This window comes from Mustelus asterias, chromosome 13, assembly GCF_964213995.1.
Source record: "Mustelus asterias chromosome 13, sMusAst1.hap1.1, whole genome shotgun sequence".
Taxonomy (NCBI): Eukaryota; Metazoa; Chordata; class Chondrichthyes; order Carcharhiniformes; family Triakidae; genus Mustelus; species Mustelus asterias.
Genome location: NC_135813.1, coordinates 105520291 through 105544010, shown reverse-complemented (window position 1 = coordinate 105544010; position 23720 = coordinate 105520291). Strand labels below are relative to the sequence as shown.

The following is a 23720-nucleotide window of genomic DNA, read 5'->3' as shown; positions in this document are numbered from 1 at the left end:
AAGTTTGAATAACAGTGCCTTATCTTTCAATTAAGCACTTTATGAACTACTGGACTCAAAATCGTGTTCAATAATTTCAGGTCATAGCTATTGCATCCATTTTTTCCAGCCAGTGCTGACAAAACGACAGAATTGAGATGTTAGCTGTTTCTCTCGCAATGGCTACTGCCCAACTGCTGAGAATTTCTGCCATTTTCTGTATACATCTCTGATCTCAAATGCCGAATCTTCCCACATTTGCAGTATTTTGCTTTGAATGTGAAAATAAATATTCAAAGCAAATGAGTGACAAGAAAAATCCACAAAATTAAAAAGTTATAATGGAAATTTGTGAGCTTGATGTGTGACACACCTGGAAAACTATAGCCATTTTCACGAGTTTCCAAATCAATCTACTGGGAAAGCAACACAGGTAGTTTCTACCTGATCAGGGCTTCTCTCCCTGTCTGCAGGGATATAGCCCATTTACTAATTTCAGAGAACTTATGCACAGCTTAACACGATTTGAGACTGGGGGATCACCAAGTGAAAACAAGGATAGCATTTGGCCATCAAAAACTACTGCACTGCCTACTCAGTTATTTTATTGATATCAATTATGAACAACACATCAATATATTACAGAGCACCCCACTGAAACATTGGAGAATGTGACTTCAGTGCTTGTGGGTCATTCCAAAGGCACCCAGGCCAATGAAAACCATGCTACAAGTTGAGGTTGGAAACTTTATGACTCCTAGCATAGTTTCCTGCCAGTTGGTTAGCCAAGGAGCTCTCAGGGCAGTTATAAACTTTTTTGCAATGGAGCCTCATGGATGATCAAAGGATATTCTCCACTTCTGACATCCCCAGAAAGACCTAACCAGGCAATCTCTAGTCTAGTCCATGCCAACATGAAAATTGATTTTTAGAAAAAAAATGACAACATTTAGGATCCAATTTCAACCTCACTCAAAACACATTCACTTACAATGTTGAAATTGGCCCCTTACAAATTAGTCTTTGTTTTCTTCTTTCTATTAATTAACTAATTATTAAAAGGCTATTAATGTGACATCATCTTTGTCAAATCATTAACTAATATAAAACTATTCTGCAACTTACAACCCGTATTACAAAGTGAACAGCTATGTAATTTGTATTAAATTCTCTCATCTTTTCAAATTACTGGTTTAAAAAGAAACAAAACTTAAAACCTTTTAAGTATTAAAGTAGGCCTAAAGAGTTAACAATGGCCACTATTCCAATTAAACCTTTTACTTCTTTTTATCAGGCTGGTGTTACTGCTGCAGAGTTTCACGCACTATGTTGACACTCTTACGAAGGAGCAGAGTATCCCTATTTCCAAGTCAGTAGGTCCATCCATGTCCGTTGGCCTGGTGGTGAGGAAATACTGGAACAGTATGCTCAAACTTGGGACCCTCCACCAAAAGGTAGGTGCAGGACTCACAATGTTTAGGATTCATTTTCACTACATTTGTAAAACTGCTTTGCTTTTAATTCCTTGTTTGAAATCATGGTTCTAAAAAATAAACAAGAAGAAATGCAATTCAAATGCTATCTCAATTAATTAAAAATTTTTTTATCTCCCAAGCCCTTCAGTTCACAATTTAAAGACAGTCTCATTCACTAGACAGTGTAATGAGCTGCAAATCAACACCAGCCAAGGATCATAAAGCTATCCAATCAAATTAATCAATTTTTCAAAATCCAGCAAGCTGGAAGCACCACAAAACAAATCAATCAGATTGCTCACTTAATTTCTTAATGCTATATATAGCCACCATTTTTCTTTTTTGCTTGGATTAGCGTACAAAACTAATGATAACATTTACTACAAAAATATTTTTAAATTGGTACAATTCTGAAAAGAGGTCGTTCAGTATTAGAAATACCTTCAGGGAGCTCTCCTCCCCCACCTCTGAATTGGCCTATCCTTCAGTCTGGGTGCATGAATTGAGTCCACAATCTTCTGAAAGGCATTTTTGAAATCTGGCCAGTAACTCCATTTTGGCAACTCCTCTCATCAGGGGCTTATTTCACCATTTCGTCTGGATAACCAACTCTGGGGGAAGAAAATATAGGAGATTTTGCCAGAAAAGTAGAAGCATAGTAGCAAAAGTAGTCCATTTGGCCTGTTGAGCCAGCTGTGCCATTTATTTAGATTGTGCCTAATCAGCTCCTTCTACGCCACTTTCTCATGCTATCTCCATATCCCTTGATGTCATTAGTATCCAGCAATCTATCAATGTCTTTGTTGAACTTACTCAATGATTGAGTTTTCACAGTCCAGAATTCCAAAGATTTGCCATCTTCAGAGTGAAGAAATTCCTCCTCTTCTTAGTCTGTAATGGCCTGCCTCTTATTCTAAGACTGTGTACCCTGGTTCTAAGCTCACCAACCAGGTGAAACATCATAATTATATCTACCCTGTCATGCCCTGTAGGTTTCAATGAGATTACCTCTCATTCTTCAAAACTCTAGAGAATACAGGCCCAGTTTCTTCAATCTCTCCTCATAAAATAAACCCAATATCCCAGGGTTTAGCCTGGTGAACCCGCATTGCACCTTCATGGTAAGTATATACTTCCTTAAATAAGGAGACCAAAACTACACACATACTAGGTGTGGTCTCACCAAGGCTCTATGCAATTGCAGCAAAACATCTTTATTTCTGTACTCAAATCCTCTTGTGGTGAAGACCATTCTCCATTTGGCCAAGATGGACCACCCCCAAAATCTGCAACCACCGACCTGCTGTACAGTTTCCTCACTCACTGCCATGAAAAATCTGGAAAAAGTGGTGTTCCAGTAAGCTCAGGCCCAGGATGCTACGCCAAATTCCTGAAAATCCCCAAAAATCCAGGACAGTTGGTTACTCTGTTTCCAGTGCCTACGTCAAATTTTGGCAGTTTGATTCTATCCAGGCTGTCATGGGAGTTACAACAATAATTCTTATTTATATACTATATTTAATGTAAGAAGATATTCAAACATTCTTCACAGGAACATTATAAAGCAAAACTTGACACCAAGTAAGGAATGGGTAGGTGGATGCCAAAATCTTGGTCATTGAGGGTTTTTTTCGGGGTGTCTGAAAGGACCAAAGTGAGATGGAGGCAAAGAGGTTTAGGAAGGGAGTTTCAGAGTTTAGGGCTTTGACAGCTAAAAGCAGGGCCACCAATTGTGCAGCGATTTAAAATCAAGAATGCTCAAGAGGCCAGAATTAGAGGAATGTAGATGTCTCTTGAGATGTGAGGCTAGGGTGGGGCAAGCCATGGAGGGATCTGAAAGCAAAGATGAGAATCTTAAAATTGATTTGTAGCTTGATGGAGTCAGTATAGTCCATATAAGAACGGAGGTGATGGATGATTGGGATGTGAGGTGAGTAAGAGCATGGGCAGCAGAGATTTAGATGACTTGAAATTTATAGTGAGAGACCATCCAGAAGTGCAATAGTAGAATAATCTGATGGAATTTTACTGCCACACCCGCCCCGGAATTGGGGCGGGCACGGCTCCAAGAGCGGAATTCTCCATTGGCCTCGGGCGGGATTTTATGATCCTCGCCCGAGCGAGGTCGTAAAATACCGGCCATTGAGTCCAAAGCTAACAAAGGCATGACTGAGGATTTCGATAAAGATTAGATGAGGCAGGAGTGGAGTTGGATGATGCTCCGGAGGTCCAAATAGGCTGTCGTAGTAATTACACGATTGTGAGGCTGAAACATCATCTGGAGATCAATCCCAGTTCAATTAATCGACTGTGCGCATACTTTGACAGCACCTATCTAATGGCAGCCTGACAACTTGAGAAGAGTTACTCGAATTTGATCTGTACACTGGAACTGTAAACAACCTCCAGCCATCACTTCAGATGGAAGAGGAGTTCCCAACATGGGGTTACTTAGCTAACTTCAAGGATGTCATTGCAGGAAGGTTTTCTTAGGTTTAATAGTCCATTCACACAACACCACTGACAGGTTTAAAAACTCTACCCTGAAATTTAAAAAAATCTTGCTTTGTTATTTTACAGAAGTACTGCCATAAAATAATGATACATTACCCTCCTTGCATCAAAATCCTGTTTTATGCACTTGTTGTAATTTAATTTGAACAGCAAATAGTGCACCCAACAGAGTAGATTATTTAATCTGTTGAATTGTATTCTTATTTTAATAGAAAAAGTTGATGGCGGCAGACCTTTCTAAACTGCAAAGCGACCTGATGAATTCAAAGGCAGAGATTGAAAGATTGAAGAATTGTTCATCTGTACCTTGTAACTCACCATCATTCCCCAGCAACATTAAGCCTACAGGGATGACTCAGTCACAAGTTTCCGCTACACCTGTGCACGTTGGATTAGATGAAGCACTGAGAAACTCTCCTAGTATAGCCATGGATACTCGGAACATTGGTTCACAGACAGTGGAAACGGCCCTTGTACCATGTGATGCCTGTGCCTGCACACAAGCGACCCTTAAAAAGGTCAGCAATTCCATTATCAGCATTTGCCAGAACCAGAATATCCCATCGGCTCTGAGCAGATTTCAGGAAGTGGTGAAAGAAACCCTTGGCAATGAAATGATGACAGCAACTGATGTGGCCTATTGGGCCTCTGAACAGAGCAAAGACCTGGCACGAATAAACAAACATCTCACTGAACTCATGAGCAGCATTAACCCACTAAAAACTGAACTACAGGCCACAGCAAAGCAGCAAAATCAAATGAAAAAGCAAATAAATGATTTTAATAAAGAACTTGAAAAGGAAAAAGAACAGCAAAACTTGAAGATAAAAGAGTTTGACAAACAAATGGAGGGGATTAACAGAAATAACTCTGAGACAGTAACAAAACTTGAGCATGATAAAGAGATGCTCAGGAAAGGTAACCTGAATTTCATATGGCACACTTATTAGGGAACAAAGTGGAACATAACTTCCTGGCTCCCCAGCATCTTATTTGGGGGTGAGCCCAAAGGTCCGCTGGCGTATCCCTCTTGGAAGTTCCCACCAAAGGGTTTACCTAGAAATTGTCCAGTAGGGCTAACCTCCCCTGGACAACTGCGCTGGGAGCCATCCAACAAAGTAATTTAAATCACTAACTTCGGATGGTTCTGCCAGTTTTACCCTGATAGTTACTCTGAAAGAGTTAGAAGGAGAAATAGCACTTCTAACTCTCGAGTAACCATTTTAAAGACCCAGACTGAGTCCTGCATGTCTTAACCCCAGTAAGAAGCCTCACAACACCAGGTTAAAGTCCAACAGGTTTATTTGGTAGCAAATACCATAAGCTTTTGGAGCAGAGCTCCTTCGTCAGGAAGGAGCTCTGCTCCGAAAGCTTATGGTATTTGCTACCAAATAAACCTGTTGGACTTTAACCTGGTGTTGTGAGACTTCTTACTGTGCTTATCCCAGTCCAACGCCGGCATCTCCACATCATGTCTTAACCCCCACATTCCATTTATTTCGTAAGAAGTTTCACAACACCAGGTTAAAGTCCAACAGGTTTAGTTGGTAGCATGAGCTTTCGGAGTGCTGCTCCTTCATCAGGTGAGTGGAGAGTTGGGTTCATTTATTTATCTTTGAAACTTACCATCCTCATTTCAATGGTCCCTTTGAAAATCACCTTTTTATGGCTAGTGCCGTAAAAAGGAGGTTCCTTTTACACCTCGCTGCTGGAGTCCCTGAACTGCTTTGCCCTTCCAGTCTCACCCAGCTTGAGTCAAGAAGGTTGGGTGAGACAGGGGCATTGGCTTTCAAGTGAAGGTACATTTCTGCAGAGTAGCAATGTGCTGCTGATTGCCACTCCAAGGAAGTTACATGCCAATATATTTTTTAATGATACAGGCATTTTGCATTCATGCTAAGGATATATCTTCATATTGAACTACACAGAGCAAGTTCCCGTGGCTTAAAGAGCATTCAATTAATTCCTATTTAATCACTCCTCCTTTCCACTCTCATAAAGGTCCCCCCATTTGTTCTCTGCTTCCTTTGTCTTTTCCCTGTCTCCTGCATTTGCTGAAAACTTACTACGTTTATAACTTTTTTCAGTTTTGATGAAAGGTCATCGATCTGAAACATTAATTCTGTTTCCCTTTCCACAGACGCTGTTGAGTATTTCCAGCAGTTTCTGTTTTTTATTTCAGATTTCCAACAGTCATAGTATTTTGCTTTTCTATCATATTTTTAAAACCATTTTCAGCGATCCGTGAACTCATTTAAATGTTTGATCACCAAGATCTTCTCACACACCCTGAAAAGAGAGTCCGTCATTGTGTCCAATAGGGCAGAGCTGGAGTATGAAAAGCTGTGAGATATTTTCCTTAGTTTGTCCTGATTTTAATTCTGTAGCTCTGTTTTAGGAAGTGCTACATTAGAAGAGAAACTATCAATCTTGAAGGAGGAGGTTAAAGGGCAGCATGTACTCATAAGAGACCTTGGTAAGTTTGGAATACACTCTTTTTGGTATTTCTTTCACCTTTTAGGGATTGATTGTGATTTAGTTGTGGTTGGCTAGGTGGGTTGTGAGGGAGCAGAAGAAAACAGAACTTAAGAAATATTAATTTTTAAAAATGTATTCTTTCATGGAGTTAGGCGTTGCTAGCTAAGCATGCAGCTATTGCCTATGCCTAATTGCCCTTGAGAAGGAGGTGCTGAGCAGCTTTCTTGAACCGCTGCAAACCACATGGTGTCGATACACCCACAGTGCTGTTTGCAAGGAAGTTCCAAGATTTTGACCCAGCAACAGTGAAGTAACAATGATATAATTTCAAGTCAGGACGTGTGTGGCTTGGAGGGGAATTTACAGGCAGTGGTGTGCCAATGCATCTGCTGCCCTTGGGTGGTAGAGGTGGGAAGTTTGGGAGGTGCTGTTAAAGGAACTTTGGTGAGTTACTTAGGTTTTTAAAAATTTTCAACTGAGGATCAAGTCAGATTTGAGGAATTTTCATCTTCTACTTGGATCTCTCGGAGTCTCTATGAGTGCCAAGATTGTGTGTGCTCATTAATTTCCTCAGCATTACTTTGATCACAGCCCAGCTTTCCCCATTAACCTTCATCTTGTTGGCAACCCTTCAGGCACTTCCCAATGGTTTTCTATTCATCTGGTTACCAGCTTTCATCCTATGAAGCAGTTTTGTTTTAAATATATTAAGCAGCTGGCTACGTATCTACTGAAATGCCAACAGGGGCCTTTATGTCTGGCAACTGCAGTGCACCACCACTTTCAGTGTGCCTACATCAAAGCATTAATTTATTTTCAAACTTTATTTATTGGTTTTTACAAAAGGTACAAAAATTCCATCGTAAAATACAGGCAAAGAAAATGTTATGGGGATGATAAAAAAACAAAGGAGAAAAAAAAAGAGGAATAGACCAAATTATTCAACTCATGGAGGAAAAAGAAAGGTTGTCAAAATCATGGATAAAGGTTGCAGGACTGAATTAAATGTTTTAATGGATCTGCGTAAGATATATTTAATCTTTTCAAGTTGAAGAAACATCATCATCATCTCCTTGACCTTTTACAAGTGGGAGGGTGGAGTCGCAGACTTCCAACTGAATAAAATAAATCAACATGCAAGCAATGAGGCCAAGGCATCTGATTGGTGATGATCTACAGAAATCTCATCAGGGATTACCCCAAAAATACCAATAATAGTGTTAATATCAATAGATCTACCATACATGTATGAAAAAGTTGAGAATACGGAGGACCGGAAAGAAGCCAGTCTTGGACATGACCCAAACATACGAAACAGTGCTGCAGGAGCCAGATGACATCTCACACAGACAGAATCCAGTCCAGAGCACATCCTAGCAAGTTTAGCTCTGGAAAGATAAAGCCGATGAAGAACATCAAATTGAAGCAGACCATGTCTAATTCACAGTGACAAAGCATGCACTCTGAAGACATTCGACTGCCACATACTGTCAGAAAGCTTAGTATTCAAATCCTGCTTCCAAGATATCTTAATGTTAGCTAAAGATGGTCCAAATTCTTTTTGAATAATGTTATAAATGCGTGAAAGAGCACCCTTGAAAATGGGATTAACACTTAAACAATGATCAATGGGACTGTCAGGAGATAGAGAAGGTAAAGGAAGCAAAATGTTCACTGGCAAAATTGTGAACCTGTAGATTTGTTCTTTCTGGAATGCACTGCCAAGCAAGGTGATTGAGGCGGACATGCTGGGATCGTTTAAGACTTATCTAGATAGCCACATGAACAGACTGGGAATAGAGGGATACAAACAAATGGTCTAGCTGGGCACATGAGCGGCGCAGGCTTGGAGGGCCGAAGGGCCTGTTCCTGTGCTGTATTCTTTGCACTAAAAATGAGATTTGGAAACACCATGCACCCTTACTAGATAAAGGAAGCAAACATACCCATGGGTCTTTAAAAGATTTCAAACCAAAGCTGGACCAAAGGTGGAAGGCTAAATCAAATAGAGAAGGTGGAAAAATTGATTAGAATAGATAGGAATAGAGGAAAGAGTAGACTTAAATCCAAAGTGGTTTCTGAATTGGGAGGTATTTTACGGGAGCTCAACATAATACTATTTTCTATATAGTGATTCACACAAGCCAGTAACTGTGAACATAATGAAACAGGGGAGATGGGGAGGCAAGAGTAATGTTCCATTGTTGTCCAAAGGGGGCTGTCATTGCCTAAAGTTCAGTGAACCCAATAGATAAGCTTATGAGTATTGGCAGACCAATAATAAAGCAAAAAATTGGCAAAGCAAGACCTCTTTGAGGTTTTGGGCTTTCCAGAAAGATTTTATGAATTTGAGGGTGTTTGTTATTTCAAATAAAAGAAGAAATCAATAGATCAAGAGATTTAAAAAAAATAAAAATAGGAATAGCCTGAAAGAAATCTGAAAATTTAGGTAAAATCAGGATTTTAACAGAATTGATACGACCAGCAAGCGATAGGGACAACACTGACCAACGAGCAAAGTCTTACTTTGTGCCTTCTAACAAAGGCCTGAAGTTATTATTAAAAAGATTGTTGAAATCACATGTCACAAATATTCCCAAGTGAGTAAAATTATCAGAAGCCAAATTAAAGGGGAATAAGTCAAAAGAGAGGCTTAATGCAGAAAAACTAATTAAGAAAAAAGCAAATTTTATTCAAGATTTAATTTGTTGCCTGAAAACTTACCAAACTGGAATAGAGTGTAAGGAACTTTGGATATTGACACAAATAGTCATATCTGTACAACAAATGATTGTCAGCATAAAGAGAGATCTTATGACATAAACCACCCTTGTTGGCTCCAATGATATCCTTGTTAGATTGAAGGTGGCCAAGGTGCTTAAGAAGGCATATGGCATGCTTGCCTTCATCAGCCGAGGCATAGAGTACAAGAGTTGGCAAATCATGTTGCAGCTATATAAAACCTTGGTTAGGCCGCATTTGGAGTATTGCGTGCAGTTCTGGTCACCACACTACCAGAAGGATATGGAAGACAAAGTATACCATACATGGGGAAGGAAAGGAGACAGTGCAGAATGTAGTGTTACAGTCATAGTTAGGGTGTAGAGCAAGATCAACTTAATATGAGGTAAGTCCATTCAAAAGTCTGATGCCAGCAGAGAAGAAGCTGTTTTTGAGTTGGTTGGCATGTCATGGATGGGAGGTTGGTTTGAGTGATGGACTTCGTTCACGACCCTATTGTAGTTTATTGCAATCTTGGACAGAGCAGGAGCCATACCAAGCTGTGATACAACTGGAAATAATGTTTTCTATGGTGCATCTGTAGAAGTTGATGAGAGTTGTAGCAGACATGCCAAATTTCCTTAGTCTCCTGAGTAAGAAGAGGTGTTAGTGGGCTTTCTTAACTATAACGTCCACATGGAGGGATCTAGACAGGGTTGTTGGTGATCTGAACACCTGAAAACTTGAAGCTCTCGACCATTTCCACTTCATCCCTGTTGATGTAGACAGGCACTCCACTGTGCTTCCTGAAGTCAAATGACTATCTCCTTCATTTTGTTGACATTGAGGGAGAGATTATTGTCATCGCACCAGTTCACCAGATTCTCTATCTCTTTCCTGTACTCTGTCTCGTCATTGTTTGAGATCTGACACACAACAGCGGTGTCATCGGCAAACTTGAAAATCGAGTTGGAGGGGAATTTGGCCATACAGTCAGAGGTGTATAAGGAGTATAGTAAGGGGCTGAGGACACAGCCTTGCAGAGCATCAGTGTTGAGGATGATCATGGAGGAGGTGTTGTTGCTTATCCTTACTGACTGTAGTCTGTGGTTTAGGAAATCTAGGATCCAGTTACAGAGGGAGGAGCAGAACCCCAGGCCACGAAGTTTGGAGATGAGTCACATAGGAATAATAGTGTTAAAGGTTGAGCTGTAGTCTATGATAAGCAAGGGGGTGAAAGGTTATCGGTGATACGTTGGAACGAAAAGTTGAGGTTATGATCAGATCTGCCATAATTGTATTGAATGGCGGAGCAGGCTCAAGGGGCCGAGTGGCCAACTCCCACTCCTAATTCATATGTTTGAATCTTTGAGAATTGTGATATCAGAACCGACACTAAACTCAAAGTATGTTGGCAGTGGTTCTCCCCATGTTTCTCTATGGTATTGAAACTTGGACAGCTTTTACAAGTTCCTTATCAAGGCCCTAGAACATCACCAATGCTGTCTTAGAAGAATCTTATGAAATAAATGGGAGGACAAGGGAACAAACATAACTATCCTCCAAGATGTGGTCAAGTATAGAAGCCATGATAATCACATTAGGTGAAATAAACTGGGAATGACAGTAGAATGCCCAAATCAAGACAGCCCAAACAGATGCTCTACTCTGAGTTACACCAGGGAGCCCGTTCACACGAGGGCCCAAGAAAACATTTCAAAGACTATCTCAAAGCCTCATGAAGGACTGCTCCATTAACGTCATTACAAGGGAAACAGATGCCCAATCACAACCAAAATTGTGATCCATCATCAAAATGCTGAAGACCTTCCAATGACCAGCAGTATTCACTGAGAGCATGGCAAGAGAGACAAAGAGGGCAGCTGCTGGAGTCAACAATCTACCTACGACTCTACTTCTGCCAGCCAATAACTGATGTCCTCATTGCGGGAGAGCCTTTCGAGCTAAAATAGGGCTTATAAGACCAAACCCACAGTCAATACTAACACCTCACTTAAACCCAGCCATCCATAAGGAAGAATCATCGCTGACTTAAGGGATTGTTGATGATGAGAACCATCTACACATTCCTCATCTCATTCACATGAGATGGATACAGTAGTAAAGTGACTATATTACTGGAAGAATGATTCAGAGATATAAGTTCAAATACCACCATAACAACTTGAGAAATTCAGTTAATAAAAAGCTTGTATTGGTAATGGTGACTAAGGAAACCTAATGAAACAAAGAATTTTTGTAAAAGCTCTACTAGTTCACTCATACCATCTATCAAAGGAAATCTACCGTCCTTGCCCTGTCTGGCATATGTGATTTCACACCCACAATGGTGTGGTTTAACTTCCCACCAAACTTCCCACCTAGCAAACTATTTAGTAGTATAAGGATGAGGAATTAATACTGGCCTTACCAGCCCTGCCTACATCCCATGAATTAAAAAATACAAACATCCATGATCCAAAAATGTTATCGCAGTGTCTTTAACATGGATCAGCATACCTGTTCAAGGGTGATTTGACTAATAATGAGTGTTGAATCTAATGTTCTTTTAGTTTGGATTCAAGGAGACTGGCATCTGTAAGCCAACTCCTGGCATGGACTCTGCAAAATCTGGCAAACTCTTAGACCTAATTTGACACAGATCCATGCTTCTGCCCTAGATTCGGAAGCCGGATTTAGTAAGCACATGTCACAAACTTGCTCGTAGACCCTAATCTCCTAAAATTAAAAAAAACTTATAAAGGTGGCAAAATTATAGGAATGTGGTTTGAATTGTAATTCTGTTGCTAGAGCTCTCGAAGAAAACGCTGCTGGAAGAAATGAGAACCAAAATGGCAGACAAAAGTGTGGTATTGACTCTTGAAGAGCAAGTTAAAAGATTGACTAGTCAACTGGAGAGCACAGCGCAACAGCTCAAAACGATTAGCAGTGAACTGGAAAAAGAAAAAGTGAAAATCAGCAGCATGTTGAGACATGAAGAGGTAATGAACCTGTCAAATTGCAATGTAAAAAGCACACCAACATTTCATATTTAGTCTATAATTAATGCTACAATAAGTTCATGGTCCAGATCCATTTTCTTATGCCAGTTTACTGCACCAAATGCTGGTTTGCATTAATCAACGGGAAGGAAAAGCGGATAGGAAGTCAGAGAAAGACTCTATATAGTGTATCATAGCTGCAGTCCTTGTAAAGAGTGAGGATAAGTTGTTTATAAGAATATCATTTACTACATTTCCAAGGCCCGGATTTTCTGCTCTTGTTTTTTTCGGGTGTGTTTACTGATGAGAGCAGAAAATCTCGCAAGAGGCCCAAATCACGGCTTATGTCAGCGGGGAGTCTCGCTGCGATTGCCCCTGGCTCCTGCCAGTGACGTTACAGAAATCCCAATGTTCAGGGTCAGGAACACCATTATAATAAATTTGAATGTCATTATCAGGTCTCCATGCCTGATCACCAAATCACCTGATTCCAAAAAAAGATTTTTCACACCAGAGTTTCTAAAATATTCCCCTTTTGCCTCATACAAGGCCTCCTCTCTTCAGAGAGATCCATGACTGCCAGCTCAATCCATGAGTCCCTGTTTTTATTCCTTTCAATCCCATATTGGCTTTATCTTTTTTATTCTGCTAACTCAAACATGATCTTCCCACCAAATGCATTTTCCTCAATCTTCTCTGCTTTCCAAAGGGTTGGTCACTCTGTAATCCCCTTGTTAACTCTTGCATCACTCCTACTTCACCTGGAATCTTCCCATTCAAGCCAAGAAGATGCAACCTTGTCCTTCTACACTGTTGTCCAGAGCCTCATAAACTGCATTAATTTGAGACAGCAATTCTAGTGTACTGCATTTGTTGCTCACTTTTTTATCTGGACAACAAATATGAGTTTGGCAGATTTTGCAGTGCAAGCGAATTTAATCAGACAAATTAATTTAAAAAATCTTTTCTCTACACAGGGCAGACAAAATGCTGATTAGATCACTGCTTCCCTGAACATCCTTGTTCTGGCTGCACATGACTTTGACCTTCTTGTGAACTACTATTTAACTTGTATTTGCTTTCCCACTCTGACCTGCCTTGAGTGTCTTAGACTTAAATGAAGTTTAACACAAGCTTCAACAACAGTATCTTAGTTTTCTACTGGGTACTCTGCAGTCATCTGCAGTTAAGACCATCAAAACATGAATAGGCCATTTAGACCTTTGAGCCGGTTCTGTGATCTAACTCCATAGATCCATTTGTTCCCATTAGTACCTCAGCTTGACAAACATCTATCAATCTCGGATATAAAATCATCATTTGATCTAAGATCAGTTGCTGTTTGCTGAAGCGAATTCCAAACGTCTACCATCCTTTGCAGAAGTGTTTCCTAAGTTCAACCTTGAAAGGTCTAGCTCTATAATTTTTAGACTATGCTACCTAGTCAAGACTCCCCAACAAGCAGAAATAACCTCTCTCTATCTACCCTCCTGTTCCCCTTAATATCTTGAAAACTTCAAACAAATCATCCCTTATCCTTATAAATTCCAGGGAGTACAACACTACTTTGTTTAATTTCACCTGTATAATCTCTTCCTCATAGTTTAACTCTCGGAGTCCCAGTGTCATTCTGCCAAATCCATAGAAACAACATCCATTCTAACAGGGAGCTGCTGGAGAGATGGGGATGTATCTGGTAAACAACAGCACATCTAAGGAGCTTGGAAAAGAAAGGGAGGTTGAAGATCGGGTAATAGTTTGCAATGATAAATGTTTGAGGGTAGATTTTTTGAGGTGCTGGTGATGATAGCAGTTTTTAAAAGGAGGGAGAAAGTTTCTGAGGATAGGGAACCAGTTACCATGAGAGTCAGTGGTGGTCAGAAAGGGAAGTTAGTTGGTATGACTGAGATGAGCCTGGAGAAAACAGGAAAAAAGAGATGAAAATTAACTTGTGAGAGATAGGGTTTCAGGGATAGAATGCAATTTGGCTTGTTCGGAAAGGGAGGGGGTTGAACATGGAGAACATATCACCTTTATCTTGGTTATACGAGGCAGGGGAGATTACATTTGACATGTCAAGGCCTGAGAGGGGAAAAAAAGAGACTTGTCTTTATATAGTGCTTGCTTCTTCTAACTATCAAACATTCAAAGCACTTTACAGCCAATTAAGTACTTTTGAAATGCAGCCAATGTTATAATGTGGAAGTATAGTTTCCTTCAGAAAGCAGGAAATTAGAATAAATGTTGTAATACCCTTCTTACAACAACAACAAGGCACAGTTTGAATATATTCAGAAGGTAACCATTGCAGTATGTTGCTAACCAGAAAGGAGCTATGCTTCAGATTTTATTAAAGGGCAGTTTTAAGAGAAAAAAAACAATTAATTTTAATTGTGTTTTTCATTAATTAATCAAGTCTCTAAAAGCAAAGATTAAAGTTCTGCTACAACGAGTTGATAATTTGGATGAAGAACGTGAAGAACTGAACACTAGATTAGCTGAGTCCGAGGCTGGAACAGATGGGCTGGAAGAACAACTGAAGACGGTCAACCTAGAAAAGAGTAATCTACAGGAGCAACTCCAACAACAACTGGTGGGTACTCAGAACCTGAGGAAATCTTTAACAATGTCCAAAGTTTTTCAGGTAGCAAATTACAAATACTGACTTCTTAACATGAACTGATATTTCTGTAATTTTCTTAATTATTTTCCACTTATGTCTTCTAAAACATTGTCTGAATGAACAGTTGGGTTTGATTCTTATTGTTAATCCTCTGCATTACTGTTGTATTTAACTTCAGGAGCCATGCAGTTACAGCTGGGGTGGCTAACATTTAAATATGTTCCTCTTTTTTGATGCGGAAGCATATGGATTTTACTTGATTATTCCCCACAGTGAAATGGCTTGGGAATTATGAAGATGGTCTCACATACTACCTTTCACATGGAATTGTTTCATGCAGCTCATTGCATTATGCCACCATGACAATTCCAGGTATATTAAATTTTAGAAAATCAACCAGGAGTAAAACTGTACTTTAGTAAAGACAGATATGGCAGAGATAGGAGAATTTATAATGGGGAAAAGGGAAATAGAAATAAGAGAAATAAGAGATAAATTAAATAATTACTTTGTGTCTGTCTTCTATAGGGTAGACCATTTAGGACTGAGATGAGAGATACTTATTCACTCAGAGGCTGTGGAATTCTCTACCACTGAAAGTTGCGGAGACCAAGTCACTGAATATATTTAAGAAGAAAATAGATTTCTAGACTCTAAAGGTGTCAAGGGGTATGGGGAGAGCAAGGGAGTATAGTGTTGAGATAGATCAGCCAAGATCATACTGAATGGTAGAGCAGACTCAAAGGGATGAATGGCCTAATCCTGCTTCTATTTTTATGAAGAAAGATACAAAAACCTCCCAGAAATAATAGAGAATCAAGGGTCCAGAAGGAACGAGGAACTGAAATAAATTGATTGAAAGTGGTACTGGAGAAATTAATGTGACTGATAGTTGGTTAAACCCCAGGATGATCGGTGTCCTAGAGTGTTGAAAGAGGTGGCATTGATGTTCATCTTTCAAAATTCTAGATCCTGGCACTGTTCCTGTGTATTGGATGGTTGCAAATGTAAGCTCACTGTATAATAAAGGAGGGAGAAAAAATGGGGAACTAAAGGTAAAGTTGCCATAGTCCCAGATGACTATAGGCTGCTCTCCCCTTTGAGGGGGAGAGCTGTCTGTTGGCGATTTAATCTGAGGATCACCACATCTCAGGCGAGGGACAAAGTTGAGAAGGTGGGCCTTTATGAATAACCTATTCATGAATACAGGGGAACTACAGACTGATGTCAGTTGTATGTAAAATACTAGAGGCCAATGTAAAGGATGTGATAACTGGACACTTAGAAAATAATATTATTAGGCAGTGTCAATGTGGTTTTATCAAAGGGAAGTCATGTTTGACAAACCTGTTGGAGTTTTCAAGGATGTTACCAGCAAAATAGATAAGGCGAAACCAGTGGATGTGGTGTATTTGGATTTTCAGAAGACTTTTGACAGGGAATTTTCACAGTAACTTCATTGCGGTGTTGATGTAAGCCCATTTGTGACACTAATAAATAAATTTAAACTTAGTTGCCACACTGGAGGCTTTCCTGTTGGTCACTCAAAAAGAAAAATTAACATTTGATGTTTGTTTTGCACACAGGAATTTCCAGATAATAAAACACATGCTCCTCAACAAGTTAAAGAGGTGTGTATTGTCTCCAACTAGGACAGTTAGTGAGATTTTGCAAGCCCAGGCAAGTCATGGGGGTTACAGATAGTGTGACATGAACCCAAGATCCCGATTGAGGCCGTCCTCATGTGTACGGAACTTGGCTATCAGTTTCTGCTCAGCAATTCTACGTTGTCGTGTGTCGTGAAGGTCGCCTTGGAAAACGCTTAACCGAAGATCAGAGGCTGAATGCCTGTGACTGCTGAAGTGTTCCCCGACTGGAAGGGAACACTCCTGCCTGGTGATTGTTGAGCGGTGTTCATTCATCCGTTGTCGTAGCGTCTGCATGGTCTCCCCAGTGTACCATGCCTCGGGACATCCTTTCCTGCAGCGTATCAGGTAGACAATCAGGCTGGAGACAATATACACCTCTTTAACTTGTGCTTGGCCCTCTCTCCACTCACATTGTCTGTACCGTAAAGACTCGCATTCCAACCATTATCTTGTAAATTGAGTTTGTGTCTGTATATGCCCTGTTTGAGAACACAAGTCCTCACTCACCTGATGAAGGAGCGAGACTCCGAAAGCTTTTGCTGCCAAATAAACCTGTTGGACTTTAACCTGGTGTGGTGAGACTTCTTACTGTGCTTACCCCAGTCCAACGCCAGCATCTCCACATCATAGAATCCAATGGAGCCAAAAGGCAGAAATGAATGGTAGCATGATCACATGACAAGGAGTGGAAACAGTGTCTGCATACAGATAAAAGTCATGGATTCAGCTATTTTCCAACACGGCTGTCAGATGGATGAGCTTCTCTTGGGCTCTACCAAGTTGATAAACATCTGCTGGAATGTTCACTCGGGTATATGATAACAGAGCACATCATGAAAAATCTGTGGGAAAATTCAATCCTGGCCCAGGCGGTAAGTGAAGACAACCCTATTGTGGGATATATCTTGTGGTTTTGATGACATATCTAAATAAATTAGAATAGAAATGTACTTTAAGGCCCAACTTGAGATCATGAACTACTTTAATTTATGTTTTTCTGTTACACAGAGGAATCAAGATCTATAACTTGTTAGTCTGCATATCCATCCCTGGACAAGCTTAGTTCCTGCTTAAATACAGTCCAGATAAATGCCAATTTTATTTTTCTCTCTTTCTTTCTCATTACAGCAACTAACAGATCTGTTACAGCAAGAAAAGCATGGTCTGGAGAAGTCCATGACTGAGCTAAAAAAAAATCTGTCCCAGCTAGAGAGCCAAGTTCAAGAATATAAGGAGCAGTGTAGGCTTTTGGTGGCTTTCCCGGAATTAAACATGCCATCTGAAACACAGTGTGAGAGTAAGAAATTTCTACTATTTTAACATTTTGAATTAATCTAAATTAGCAGCACAAAACAAGCACTTACTAAAAATGCGAAGACATCATTCAAAATGAAACTTGCCAGGGTGGCACGGTGGCATTGTGGCTAGCACTGCTGCCTCACAGCACCAGGGACCCGGGTTTAATTCCAGGTGACTGGTTGTGTGGAGTTTGCACGTTCTCTCTGTGTGTGCTCCAGTTTCCTCCCACAGTCCAAAGATGATGCAGGCTAGGTGGATTGGCCATGGCAAAATTGCCCCTTGGTGCCCCAAGATGGATTAGCATGGTAAATGTGTGGGGTTACACTATAAGGTGAGGTAGAGGGCAGTGGTAAAATAATCTGTCAGAGACTCAGTGTAGACTCAATGGGTTGAATGGCCTCTTCTGCAATGTAGGGATTCTATGATATGATTCTATGTTTAAATCCAATTTTAAAAGACAGTTCCTGGGATATTTCTTTATTTGTGACCACACAGCCCTGCTCGTGTGCAAGTTGAGTGAGGACAGCATCAGATTTGTTTGGAAGATCATCATGGTCACACAATCTCCTGACATCTGTCAGATACACGAAGCATGGCTGAAAGTTACATAGACTGTACTAAACTATGCATCCAAAGATGTGCAGGTTAGGTGGATTGGCCACACTAAATTGCCCCTTAGTGTGTCCCAAGGTTAGATGGATTAGCCATGGTAAAATGTCTGGGGGTTACAGGGATAGGGCGGGGGGTTAGCGTCTGGATAAGATGCTCTGTCAGTCAGAGAAAAAAGACAAGAGAATGAAGGGGTAAATAATGGAATGGAAGGAAGTGAAACATTTATTATGCATTTTATCTTTGCCATAAAACAACTCGCACTTGTGCTTCAGAGTGTGTTAGTGTGATTTATCAGATGTGTATTGTTTCTGATAGGTACAGGTGACATTGCACAGGACATGGAGAAACAGTTACTAGCAAACAGCTTGCGCATTAGTATTCTGGAAGAGGAGAATTCCCGATTGAGAAGCACCCTCACAAAGCTGCAGGAAAGTACACAACAAGGAGCTTTAAAGGTGAGAGTTCGTAAAAATCAGAACAGCTAAACCCATCAGGCCCCTTTTCCCTTTCTTTTACCTGATTTAATTCAATAATGCTAAAATTTGTAGCTGAAGGTATTCAACCAATCAACAGAGCTTAACTAGAAAAAACACTTCCTGTTTTGAGATGGTGCTGTATTCTCACTGGCAATCTTTATTTTTTATAATTCAGGTGACATGATATGCACAACAAAAAGCTGTTTAATTTAGACACTATATGAATTTTAGGTGTGAATTCACATACGGTGCATTTTTTCCTCTTTGTTTTAGATCATTCCTCCGACAAAGCTTTGGTCACCCTCAGGCCTGCCAGAAGATGGACCAAATCCTGATGGCAATGTACGAAGGAACCAGCTTAATACAGCGTAAGAGACCCCATCCAATTCTTTGTGATCGGGGGGGGGGGGGGGGGGGGGGATTAATTCATCAGTATCAGTCCAGACTAGAATTTAACTCTCAACATTAGTTAATTAACCCCACCTACAACAATAATGTTGCTAACCAGATTAAAAATGAGGTATGCAAATATATGATTACTAGAAAAGTAGTATGAGTAATCATAACTTTACAAACATATATAAAATGCACAAGAGATGATGAGTAATTTGGTCTCAGTGAGAAATGGCTTGAATATGAAAATTGCATTTGGTGTGTCCTTCAGTGTTGAAGTTAACTTTTCTGAAATGTGATGGAGAATTGATTTTTCTGGTGACAAACAAATTGTCTCAACTGTTAAAGATTGGGTTCTTCTGCTCACACCCATATCAATGAACCCAACATAGCTCTTCCACAAAATACTTGATCAAAACATGGCGACCTCCAAAAAATTTGTGAATGTCTGAAAACTAATGAATAATTATAACTATCCAAACAAAACCAACAATCAGTAATAACAATCAGTGGGCATTGTAATTGTAGGAATTCTTTTGAAACTAAGTGTTAAAAGTTATAGAAAATATTGGAATTGAATACATCAACCAATAATTTTTGAAAAAATGTATTTTGGGATCAAATTTATATTGTTTTCCCTGAAGGATTTATAATCAAATGAAGGAAGTGAAGGCAATATAGAGAGATCATGCTTTGGATTGGATGAGATGGAAGTTTATGATCACTATTTTCTGCTCCATCCAGGATCCAAGTATAATTGTAGGTTAATCCTTCCATTCAACCATTTTTGTTGGTGATACTTAAATAAACAAACAATTCCTTCCCACCTGAACATCATCCCATCTTCTTCCCTGAAAAAAAATGGTTTTAATATCTCTCTAGTCCTCAATTCCCCTTGCTCATTCGATATTCACAGACTCAGAGAATCCCTACAGTGCAGGAGGCCATTCGGTGGCTCATCGAGCCTGCACTGACAACAATCCCACCCAGGCCCTATCCCCATAACGCCATTCATTTACTCTGCTAGTCCCCCTGATATTAAAGGGCAATTTAGCATGGCCAATCAACCTAACCTGCACATTTTTGGAGTGTGGGAGGAAACCAGAGCACCCGGAGGAAGCCCACACAGATACGGGGAGAATGTGCAAACTCCAGAGTGACCTGAGGCCGGAATTGAACCTGGACCACTGGCGCTGTGAGGCAGCAGTGCTAACCACTGTGCCGTCCCAGATCCAGATCCAGATCCCTTCTGCTTCGAGTAATTACCAGAAGTGTACTGGATCACAAGAAGCCAGTGCTGAAGGATAGGGGCTATAATGTGGGGCTGGAGCAGGTTATAGAGAAGTGAAGTCAAAGAAGAATTTGTAAATGGAATGTTGGTAGACAGGGCAGCTGGACAAGTGGGATCTGGTGCAGATGGCAGACTTCTAGATGAGTTAAGAATTTGGAGCTCAGGCCCATGGCAAGAAAGGCCAAGGGACAGAGCAGAGTAAGTAAAGGAAGTAGAGATGATGGTTTCACCATGTTGGGAGTTATGATTGATTGAGGAAGGCATAAGTGGTTCTGTTGATGGATAGGAAACAGGATTTGAAATGCAGCTTTGGGTGAAACAATGCGTGGTTCAACCTAAGCAAATAGTAGGGCAGGGGAATGGAGTTTTTGTAGGAAGCCAAATAAAATGGCTTTAATCTTCTCCTTCAGTACATTCTGTTGAACACTAGGAAGAACCATTGAACTCTATGTTCCTCAAGTATGTATACATGAGATATTACAACTAGTGTAGTATGTAAATATAGATAAATGTAAACCATGGAGAAAAAATATGAAGTGTTTAAACACTTGAGTTTGAGGGTTTTAAAGTGTAACTTTGGGTTTGTTTGTTGAATGACTTTTGCTAATATTCCAAAAATAGCAAAAATAAACCTTTTGCATGTTAATTTTACAGAGGGATGATGAAAGCCACAAGAACCTTAGGTGCAAATACGAGACCCAGGTCCAGTCAGAGGCCTTGGAGTGAGCCAAGGGAGACAACCCCTTCTATTGAACAAATAAAAGAACCTGTAACAAATGTCTTTACCTCACCAGAAACATCTGCCATTGGCGTTTATGCAAGGCTGAAAAATGCAGGAGCCTTACCAGGTATGAAAGCTATAACTGAGAACATGAAGAAGAACTACAGAAAACTACACTAGGATTAGGTTGCATTGTGAGCTATAGTATACCATGGAGGGTGTGATCTGTGAAGCACTGCAGTGCCACATTTTTAAAAAACTTAGCAAATGTCAAACCTTGCTGCTTAAGTCCTCTGATCAAAAGTTCAGAATGAAAGGAATCACTGTCAAACAAAACACTAAACATGAAGTGGATGGAGAATTACCCCAATACAGTTCCTGATGTAATTGTCTATCATGCTACTGAAAATATGACAAATCACATCAAAAAATAAAACCAGCAAATGATTCTTACACAGACATTGTAATCTGCTGCCTGTATTTCTGGAACATTTTATTCCTGTGCCTCACAACAGCTGCTTTTAGTGCAGTAATAAATTAGAAAAAAATTAAAGGAGAAACCACAGATTAGCTCTGTATCTACAGCAGTCCACAGGAGGTCTCTTCATATCACAAGAATTTAAAAAACATACTTGACATGAAATGTTTGTGTAGTGTTTAGCTTGGTACTAATTTGCTTAGGAATTTTAACTAATTTGCTGGATAAGGAAATGTATCAGGATAATAGTAGCCAGTCAATTTATAAAAGCACTCATTAAAATTATGGATAAAATTGGCTGCTTGTATTGAGATTACATCTTGGAAATTGGTCATGAAATCTAAATTGATCAGTTTTGCACGCTATCTGGACTGGCAATGTCTAGTTAATGCCACCCAGAGCTGGCTGGTATCAGCAACACGTGCTAGAAACACCGAGGCTTCAGCTGAAGGATACTCTGTTTTACCAGTACATTATTTATATGTAATAGAGTATATACAATGCCAAACACCAGCTTATAACCACCCTCCAAATTCATGTCAAGGTTGTAGTTGTGATACTAGGAAACCATTTTTATAATCACTTTTTCTAATCAAATATTTAGATTGAACTTAATTAAAATAAGACAAACTCATGATACTTTATTTTAGATTCTGCATTCAGTGCTACAATTTAAATGTTTTACAATGCAATATAAAATCACACTGATCTTGTTCCAAACAACTTGTAAGTGATTACTCAAGTCCAACATGATTCAATCTTTAAGCTTCACTTAATAACCAGAAGCAAATGGCTGGTGTGATCTATATGTACAAAGCTGGGTTTCTGTTTATCAATTAAAATAAAGGGCACAGCTGCATTAATTAGAGATATCTTAAATAATTATTGATTTAGTATCTAGTTTATTTAAAAACAAGCACGCATCTTTCAGAAAATATTAGATCAGTGATAAATTGTGCTAAGCTTTTACTCTTTAGAATCCAAAAGGTAAAATTTCCACATCTTCTACCACACCTTGAGAGAAAACATACAGAAATCCTACTCCCAAGCTCTAGAAGGAATGTTGGATAGAAGTTCCAGATACATAGAAATGCAGGTAACTTATGAAGTCATGTAATATGCCAAATCTCATGGGTGACCGGTAGCTGGTATACTATTGACAGAATTAGAGACAAAGTTCTGTTCTTAGGAAGGGAATATACAAAATCTATCAAAGGAAACATTGGAAACAAAGTACAAAGCGTTTACAGCAGGTGATTTGACCCAATAGATTCATGTTGGTATTTATGCTCCACACAAGCCTCCTCTCTTGCTGACCCACTTCATCTAACCCGATCAACACATCACTTTATTCATTTCTCTCATGTACCCATTTAGCTCCCCTTGAATGCATCCAATTTTTAAAAAATTAAACATTTTGTCCACCCACATTCATCTGTTGAAAATATTTTTGAACAAATGTTTACATTCAAAACCAGTGCTGGGAAATACAAAATCTGACTAGTTGTGTGTCCTTCTTGTTGCTTATGGCTTACAAAATGGTTCATACCTTTGCAGCCACTTTTTAGCCTTAAGAAGGGAACAGTAGGATGGAAAAACAATGGTGATGGAGGAAATTTGAAAATCTTTCTTCGTTGGCTAACCAGTACAGTTCTCTAGCTATTGCCTGCTGAATTGTTGAACAACAGATGAGCAATAGAATCTGGTCTGCAAGGTAAAACAGAAAAGACAATACTCAATTGGCTAACAGTAAACACAAGAATTTGTAATATCAGTATCCTGTTCATTCCCGTGAAATTTCATAGGGTCTTCATCCCTATCTCACCACATCTGCTACTCAGACTCCCTTATCAGTTCCAATGTTCTTCTGTTGGTCTCCCATTCTCCAAAATCTTCAGCTCATCCCAAACTCTGGTAAGTATATCCTATTGTTTTTTGTTCTTTCATGGATGTGTGTGTGTCACTGACAAGGCCAGCATTTGTTGCCCATCCCTAATTGCCCTTGAACT

General features: G+C 39.7%; 1 protein-coding gene across 6 annotated transcripts in view; it reads left to right on the top strand.

The window, feature by feature from the left end:
• Window positions 1-23720, top strand: part of LOC144502974 (coiled-coil domain-containing protein 157-like) — a 40604-nt gene that overhangs the window by 10957 nt on the left and 5927 nt on the right. For 3 of the 6 annotated variants that reach the window (XM_078227423.1, XM_078227422.1, XM_078227424.1), the window contains 9 exons: window positions 1274-1433; window positions 4181-4886; window positions 6367-6444; window positions 11979-12169; window positions 14586-14762; window positions 17570-17738; window positions 18668-18807; window positions 19102-19196; window positions 21167-21360. In XM_078227423.1, the coding sequence (XP_078083549.1) occupies window positions 1274-1433; window positions 4181-4886; window positions 6367-6444; window positions 11979-12169; window positions 14586-14762; window positions 17570-17738; window positions 18668-18807; window positions 19102-19196; window positions 21167-21360 (1910 nt within the window). Of the gene's footprint in view, window positions 1-1273; window positions 1434-4180; window positions 4887-6355; window positions 6445-11978; window positions 12170-14585; window positions 14763-17569; window positions 17739-18667; window positions 18808-19101; window positions 19197-21166; window positions 21693-23720 lie in introns of those variants that run through there. The other 3 variants (XM_078227425.1, XM_078227426.1, XR_013499405.1) reach the window with 2 other exon arrangements.